General features: G+C 54.4%; 1 protein-coding gene across 1 annotated transcript; it reads left to right on the top strand.

The window, feature by feature from the left end:
- The first annotated feature begins 23 nt into the window (after positions 1 to 23).
- LOC107081187 (DNA topoisomerase 2-beta-like) lies at positions 24 to 8,138 on the top strand. The gene is made up of 27 exons (XM_015369387.1): positions 24 to 321; positions 409 to 506; positions 772 to 984; positions 2,018 to 2,191; positions 2,266 to 2,367; positions 2,447 to 2,584; positions 2,655 to 2,793; positions 2,876 to 3,033; positions 3,239 to 3,364; positions 3,436 to 3,546; positions 3,623 to 3,728; positions 3,805 to 3,914; positions 3,990 to 4,082; positions 4,162 to 4,276; positions 4,352 to 4,473; positions 4,567 to 4,715; positions 4,790 to 5,021; positions 5,686 to 5,820; positions 5,924 to 6,124; positions 6,199 to 6,394; positions 6,462 to 6,553; positions 6,633 to 6,788; positions 6,865 to 6,948; positions 7,186 to 7,380; positions 7,450 to 7,567; positions 7,641 to 7,799; positions 7,903 to 8,138. Exons 1-27 carry the CDS (start codon positions 246 to 248, stop codon positions 8,121 to 8,123), a joined length of 3,819 nt encoding a protein of 1,272 aa, XP_015224873.1. The 5' UTR covers positions 24 to 245; the 3' UTR covers positions 8,124 to 8,138.
- The last annotated feature ends 55 nt before the right edge of the window (positions 8,139 to 8,193 follow it).

Below are 8,193 nucleotides of genomic sequence, written 5' to 3'. Positions count from 1 at the left end.
GTTTCCGTCCCACGCCGCAGACAGGATGGGATCAGTTAGCGTTTCCGTCCCACGCCGCAGACAGGATGGGATCAGTTAGCGTTTCCGTCCCACGCTGCAGACAGGATGGGATCAGTTAGCGTTTCCGTCCCACGCTGCTGGCGCCGCTCGCTGACGGACCGCTGTGTTTTTCCAGGGAGTCCAACACCATCACCATCTGGAACAACGGCAAAGGGATCCCTGTGGTGGAGCACAAGGAGGAGAAGATGTACGTTCCTGCTCTCATCTTCGGCCACCTGCTCACCTCCAGCAACTACGATGATGATGAAAAGAAGGTGACGGGTAAGAGCAGTGGGGGGGTGGGGCTCCTAGCTTTAGCTTCCTCTGACGGATTGTTCTGGAAGTTCTGTAATGCTGATCTGTGTCCAGGTGGGAGGAACGGCTACGGCGCTAAGCTCTGCAACATCTTTAGCACCAAGTTCACCGTGGAAACGGCCTGCAAAGAGTACAGACACAGCTTCAAGCAGGTGAGCTCAGAGCGGGGGCGGCTATCGTTGCTGCTATCATTATGGGATGTTCTGTCTCCATGGTCGCCTTTAATTCCTCCCATCATCTCATTTTAGTCTTCTTTGAGCAGGCCCTCCCAGCGTTCTGCTCTTCCAGGTAAGGTTCTGGTAGCGACGGGCCGCGGCAGCATAGCTGGTGTTACCATGGGAACGAGGAATGACTGCACCTGGGTGTGAAGCGGCTGCAGCGGGAACGGCTCTAACATGCTGTGTGTTTGACCCTCAGACATGGCAGAACAACATGACCAAGACTTCTGAGCCCAAGATCAAGTTCTTCGACGGGGACGACTTCACCTGCGTGACCTTCCAGCCGGACCTGGCCAAGTTCAAGATGGACAAGCTGGACAGAGACATCGTGGCGCTGCTGACCCGCAGGGCGTACGACGTGGCGGGCTCCTGCAGGGGCGTCAAGGTCTCTCTGAACGGCAAGAAGTTACCGGTGAGTCTACAGCAGGCTGCTAGCTAGCACTACTTCTCTGAATAGCCAAGGTTAATTCAAACAATCAGAAAGTGTAACTTAAACTTTCTGCTGAAAGTGAAACTTTATTTTTACATAAACAGCAAGTTGAACATCAATGACAAACTGAAAAACAGTCTAGAAATACTAGAACACCATCTGCAAAGCAGCAGAGGAGGACGTGCATCCAGGACTGCTTTGATTTCTGACACTGAAACTAACCGGATTGTCACATTTCCATCTATCTGACTCTCTATCATTCAGTAAATGTGACCTGATGTGTTGAACAAGCAGCTGTGTTGCTCTGAAGGCCAGTTCTAGCAGCTGGAAACGTCCAAAGGCCAAAATTAGCTCACAGTTATCCACAAACATCCATTTATCCATCTTTTGGATGAAGAACCCTGAAAAATCTTTGCATCTGTTCAACATTTGCTACGGATTTAGTACTGATTGCCCTAAATAACATCTTTACTGAAAGAATCCCATGTAATATTGAATCCTTATACTTGGAGAACATTTGATAACTGGACTCTGTGGGACAAAAAACCTGCTGCAAAAAGACAATCAGTGGAAAATAGTTAAAGCTTAAAGCTCCTGCAGTTGAGGACTGACTTAATGTCGTTCGGGACATTTAGACACAGAGAAGTTCTCTTTCCATTCGGTCGAACGGATTCATCCTTCAGGATCTGGTCTAAATGGACAAACTAAATAAAACCAGTAATGCCTGTGGAATAAAAATCTTTCACAGGTAAATACTGTTGGGCTGTGTGTTGTACCCCGGCTCAGGATGATGGCAAAATGTTGTTTCCCCCTGAGAAAAATCAGACTAGACCCCCCCAAGGAACATTAGATATTCAACAATATTCCGGGCATTATTAGGGCGTACAAAAGCCATAGATCCCAAAACAAGGCAATATTTTTAGCTAAGGGAGTTCAATGCACGCCTGGTCTCCAGGAAAGTGAAGCCTTTGGCTGCTAAAGTAATCCCATTACTTCCTGACCTCCTCTCTTACAGGTCAACGGCTTCCGGAGCTACGTAGATCTGTACGTGAAGGACAAGCTGGACGAGACGGGCGTCCCCCTGAAGGTCATCAATGAGATGGTGAACGAGCGCTGGGAGGTCTGCCTCACCATGAGCGAGAAGGGCTTCCAGCAGATCAGCTTTGTCAACAGCATCGCCACCACCAAGGTACGCAGCCGCTCGGGCCGGGGGGGCGGGGGCGGGGCCAGACGGAGGGACTGACCGTGGGCTCTGCGTCTCAGGGCGGCAGACACGTCGACTACGTGGTGGAGCAGATCGTGGCCAAGCTCATCGAGGTGGTGAAGAAGAAGAACAAGGCTGGAGTGTCGGTCAAACCCTTCCAGGTAGAGTCAGCGGCCGTCCCACCTGAATCGGGGGCCCGCCTTTCCAACGGTTTAACCTTGTTTCTCTTCTGGGCCCCAGGTGAAGAACCACATCTGGGTCTTTGTGAACGCCCTGATTGAGAACCCCACATTCGACTCTCAGACCAAGGAGAACATGACGCTGCAGACCAAGAACTTCGGCTCCAAGTGTGTCCTGTCTGAGAAGTTCATCCGAGCGGTAAGGTTTTCCTTCTACACGCCTTCGGTCGGGTGTTTGGACCCGGAAACGAGTCCTCTGTCCCCCACAGGCCACCAACTGTGGGATCGTGGAGAGCATCCTGAACTGGGTGAAGTTCAAGGCCCAGACGCAGCTGAACAAGAAGTGTTCCTCCGTCAAATATAGCAAGATCAAAGGCATCCCCAAGCTGGATGACGCCAACGACGCAGGTGGGCCCGGTTGCAGGTTCCACTCCGGTTAAATGGAACCCCCTCCCGGTCCTAATGACGCGTCTCTGTGGGTCTGTTTCAGGAGGCAAACACTCGTCTGACTGCACGCTGATCCTCACCGAGGGAGACTCGGCCAAGTCTCTGGCCGTGTCCGGCCTGGGCGTCATCGGGCGAGACCGCTACGGTGTCTTCCCGCTCAGAGGGAAGATCTTGAATGTGCGGGAGGCCACCCACAAACAGGTGAGCTGACACACCGCTCGCGTTGGGTCAGAACCAGAACTCTGTCAGCTGTGGATTTCGATAAAACCTCCGGATCTTCCAAGGTTCCATTGCAGACCTTCTCTGAGGTTTTAGTCCATGCCAGTGGGAAGATAGATAGATGGCCGCTGAAGCCGGGTGGATCAGAACCGCACGGTGTGGATCTGACGTGTTCTCCTCCTGACAGATCATGGAGAATGCCGAGATAAACAACATCATCAAAATCGTGGGACTGCAGTACAAGAAGAGCTACGACGACCCGGAGTCTCTGAGGACGCTGCGATACGGCAGGATCATGATCATGACGGATCAGGTGAGCCACTCCCGGCGCCGCTGGCCAGAACCGACCCGGATCCCGGAGCTAAAACCTCTCATCTCTTTCAGGACCAAGATGGCTCCCACATCAAAGGGCTGCTCATCAACTTCTTCCACCATAACTGGCCGTCCTTGCTGAAGCACACCTTCCTGGAGCAGTTCATCACTCCTATCGTCAAGGTAACACTGGTCCGGTCCGGTCCGGTCCGGTCCATTCCGGTCATCGGCAGGCATAATAATCAAACTCTCTCCACAGGCGACCAAGAACAAGCAGGAGCTGGCCTTCTACAGCCTCCCAGAGTTTGAAGAGTGGAAGAAGCACACGGAGAACTTTAAGACCTGGCACATCAAGTACTACAAAGGTTGGTTCCCCTCCTTACCGGGCAGAACGCCATCCCATCCACCTGATCCTGATCCAAACTCCGCCCCCTGCTCCAGGTTTGGGTACCAGTACCAGCAAAGAGGCCAAGGAGTACTTCGCCGACATGGAGAAGCATCGGATCACATTCAGATACAACGGCGCCGAGGACGACGCCGCCATCACTCTGGTAGGGTTCTGAGCAGATTCTGTCAGGGCCGGCGCTGCCCGTGTGGTTCTGAGCCGCCGTCTTCTCTCTGTCCAGGCCTTCAGCAAGAAGAAGACGGACGACAGGAAGGAGTGGCTGACCAACTTCATGGAGGACAGGCGTCAGAGGAGGATGCACGGCCTGCCTGAGGTTCTGCTGCATCTGAACCGTTTGGCTAAAAATGTTCTTTTCCTGCCCGGGTTCTAACCGCCGTCTGGTTTCCCTGCAGCAATACCTCTACGGGACTCAGGCCAAACATCTGTCCTACAATGACTTCATCAACAAGGAGCTGATCCTGTTCTCCAACTCCGACAACGAGAGGTCCATCCCTTCCCTGGTGGACGGTTCGTAGACGTTCTTCGTCCGGAAGCGTGGTCCGCACTGGCCGGGGGGTTTACCCGCATCTGTCTGTCTTTCAGGCTTGAAACCGGGTCAGAGGAAGGTTCTGTTCACCTGCTTGAAGAGGAACGACAAGAGGGAAGTGAAGGTGGCCCAGCTGGCTGGTTCTGTGGCGGAGATGTCCGCCTACCACCACGGAGAGGTACCGTAGGAACAGAACTTGTCCAGTTCAGGGTTGAGGACCGAAGCGGTTCTGTTTGTGTTCTAACGTGGTTCCGCTTCCCGTCTCTCGCAGCAAGCTCTGATGATGACCATTGTGAACTTGGCCCAGAACTTTGTGGGCAGCAACAATGTGAACATCCTGCAGCCGCTGGGTCAGTTCGGAACCCGCATCAACGGAGGCAAAGACGCCGCCAGTCCCCGTTACATCTTCACTATGCTCAGGTAACACCGGCGGGTCGGAACCACCGGCGGTTTGGGGCTGAACAGAACCAATTCTGATCCTCTCCTCCATCCAGCCCGCTGGCCAAGCTGCTCTTCCCCGCCATGGACTTCAACCTGCTCAAGTTCCTGTACGACGACAACCAGAAAGTGGAGCCAGAGTGGTACATTCCCATCATCCCCATGGTTCTGGTGAACGGCGCCGAGGGCATCGGGACAGGCTGGGCATGCAAGATCCCAAACTACGACCCCAGAGAGATCGTCAACAACATCAACAGGATGCTGAACCACCAGGACCCACTCCCCATGGTACGTCCCTCTAAGGGTCACTGCTCCTAAACCGCCACATGCGTGACGTAAGCGGCGTGCTTTTACGTAAAACAGAAGTTCACAGCAGAAGTTGCGAAGAACGCCATCAGTAACGGTTTCTGGAGCCGAGAACAACGTCGGCTTCCTGTTAAAAATCAGAAGGTCATATAATCCTTGTTTAGATTCGTGATTTAAAATCTAATATTTAAAGAACTTCTGCCTGAACGACAGGAATTAGAATTTCAGGATTTAGATTTTATTTTGGTTTTTGCCTTGATCCCCAAGGCGCAGACCGACTTCAGCCTTCCTTCTGCTGGATCAGGAGTTCATGCTGATTAACTTTCAGCCTGAAACTATAAACTCCACCTCAATTAGGAGAAGAACCATGTTTTACATGTCTGGTGTGAACAAGGAACCTGTTTGAAGCAAAGCACTGCAACACCATCTCAATGCGCTACCACGCCCTCTCTATGCGATGCGGCCTCTTTGCAAAGCCGGCACTCCTTCCTGTCGTCTATCTTCCCCTCTCTGCAATGCTTGCCCTTCGTGATGCCTCCTCTCTGTGACGCCGCCACTGCGACGCCGCCTCGCTGCGACCTGTCTGATGTATCTTCTTGAATCCAGCTGGGTTGGTTCTGGTTCTTTATCTGCATCTTTCTTCCAGCTCCCCAGTTACAAGAACTTCAAAGGTGTGATCCACGAACTGGGTCACAACCAGTACCTGGTCAGTGGAGAGGTGTCAGTCATAGACAAAAACACCATTGAGATCACGGAGCTTCCCGTCCGGACCTGGACTCAGGTACTGGCCTCGTATGGGGGAGGAGCTAAATGATGTCAGGGTTTGTTGTCATGGAGCTCAGGACACGGCCGCCATGTTCCTCACAGTTCTGTCTGGTCTGCAGGCCTATAAGGAGTCTGTTCTGGAACCGATGGTCCAGGGAACCGACAAGACTCCAGCGCTGATCTCCGAGTACAAGGAGTACCACACGGACTCCACGGTGAAGTTTGTGGTGCGCATGTCTGAGGAGAAGCTTGCGCAGGCCGAGGCCGTGGGCCTCCACAAAGTCTTCAAGCTGCAGTCCAGCCTCACCTGTAACTCCATGGTAACGGACCGCAGCCTCACCTTGTTAAGCCCAGATGGTAGGCCGTGTCCAACGGCTCCGCTTGTTCCCTCCAGGTTCTGTTTGACCACATGGGCTGCCTGAAGCGGTACGACTCGGTCCAGGACATCCTGAAGGAGTTCTTCGAGCTGCGGCTGCACTACTACAAGCTGAGGAAGGACTGGCTCCAGGGGAGCCTGGGTGCCGAGGCTGCCAAGCTGTCCAACCAGGCCCGCTTCGTTTTGGAGAAGATCGAAGGGAAGATCTCCATCGGTGAGCGCCGACCCAAACGCCGCTTTGAGCCGGTCCCGTTCTCCTCTAACCGAGTCTTTCTCTGCAGAAAACAAGTCCAAACGGGAGCTGATCCGCATGCTGGTGCAGAAGGGCTACGAATCGGATCCTGTGGCTGCGTGGTCCAAAGCCCAGGAAAAGGTACAGCAGCGCTGGCTGCAGAACCGGCGCCGGGGCGGCTGGGGAAGCAGCTTCTGATGAATGTGGGACTTTCCGACAGGCTCAGGAAGAAGACGCCCCCGATGGTAACGAGAGCGACGGTTCCGTGGACTCGGGATCCACGTCGGGTCCAAACTTCAACTACATCCTCAACATGCCTCTGTGGTGCCTGACCAAGGAGAAGGTGGACGAGCTGCTGAAGCAGAGGGACCAGAAGGTACCGGTCCGGCCGGGACGGGCTGCTGGTGTCGGTTCTGGTGCCTGATCATAACCCAGTGGGTCTGTCTGTGCAGAGAGCAGAACTGAACGACCTGCAGAGGAAATCCCCCGAGGATCTGTGGAAGGAGGACCTGGCGGTCTTCATCGAGGAGCTGGACGTGAGTTCTACAGAACCCAGCTGATGATGATGATAATGATGGTGGTGATGATGATGATGATGGTGGTGATGGTGATGATGGTGATGATGATGATGATGATGGTGAACCAGAGGAAGGAACCTGTTTGTTGTGGTCGTGTAATGGAGCGTCAGCTGGAAGGGGGGCGGAGCTTGGTTCTGCCGGGTTCTCCCTCATCATGGCTGCTTCCTGAGCATCTGTGTGTTTTCTGTGGAGCAGAACGTGGAGGCGCAGGAGAAGGAGGAGCAGAGCGCAGGCCGGGCCATCAAACTGGTGAAGGGGAAGGTGGGCAAACCGAAGGTGAAGAAGATGAACCTGGAGGAGACGATGCCTTCACCCTTCGGCCGCAGGGTGGAACCGCCCACTCAGCCCATCAAGTCCGACGCCGCCAAGAAGCTGACCAAGAAGAAGAAGGTAAGTGAGGCGCTTAGAGGAGGCCCGCTCCGGGAACGTCTGACCTCAGGACGTTGCTTCCGCTCTCAGGGCGACTCGGATCTCGCCGTAAAGCTGGAGTTTGACGACGACGGCGAAGGAGGACCTGCAGAAAACTCTGTGACCAAACCCAAAGCTCCGCGGGTCAAGAAGGAGAAGAAAGAACCGGGTGAGTACCGGGACCTCCGGTGTTTGAACGCCGCTTCCTCCGTCCAGCTGATCCTCTTCTTCCTCTGCTGCAGGAGCTCCTAGGGTCAGGAAGACTCCGGCGCCCAAAGCAGCTGCAGCCAAGAAGGTGAAGAAGAGGAACCCCTGGTCTGACGACGAGTCCAAGTCAGACAGCGAACTGGAGGAAAACGAGCCCGTCATTCCCAGAGAGACCAAGTCTCAGAGGGCGTCAGGTAAAGGCTCAGCGCCGTGTTCTGAGGCGGTTCTGCACCAGTAGAGCAGCAGGTCCAACATGGCCGCCCGCCAGTTCTGACCCACTCCTCCTCCATCTTCCAGCGTCCAAACCTAAATACACCTTCGACTTCTCTGAGGAGGAGGAGGCGGAGGCGGATGAAGAGGAGAACGGAGACGATGACGCGGCGGCATCCCCGCTGAGGACGGTCCGAGACGACTTCGGGTTCTCCGACGCCAAGGAGCGCGACAGCGACCAGAACGAAGACGAGGACGAGGAAAACGACCAGGACTCCTACACTCCGCCCCCCAAGAAACCCACGTAAGGAGCAGGAGGCCTGGCTGCTGGATCCGGTTCTGATCCGGTTCTGATCTGGTTCTGATCCGGTTCTGATC

Source organism: Cyprinodon variegatus, unplaced genomic scaffold (assembly GCF_000732505.1).
Source record: "Cyprinodon variegatus isolate N-32 unplaced genomic scaffold, C_variegatus-1.0 Scaffold3310, whole genome shotgun sequence".
Classification (NCBI taxonomy): Eukaryota; Metazoa; Chordata; class Actinopteri; order Cyprinodontiformes; family Cyprinodontidae; genus Cyprinodon; species Cyprinodon variegatus.
Note: the sequence above shows the minus strand (reverse complement) of the source record. Positions and strands in the feature narration are given on the sequence as shown.

Excerpts from the sequence above, each read along its gene's own strand:
- LOC107081187 (XM_015369387.1), top strand. The coding sequence starts at position 246 with ATGTACGTTCCTGCTCTCATCTTCGGCCACCTGCTCACCTCCAGCAAC. Across the intron at positions 3,547-3,622 it reads TCATCACTCCTATCGTCAAG|GCGACCAAGAACAAGCAGGA; the intron begins GTAACACTGGTC and ends CTCTCTCCACAG. Across the intron at positions 6,789-6,864 it reads TGAAGCAGAGGGACCAGAAG|AGAGCAGAACTGAACGACCT; the intron begins GTACCGGTCCGG and ends CTGTCTGTGCAG.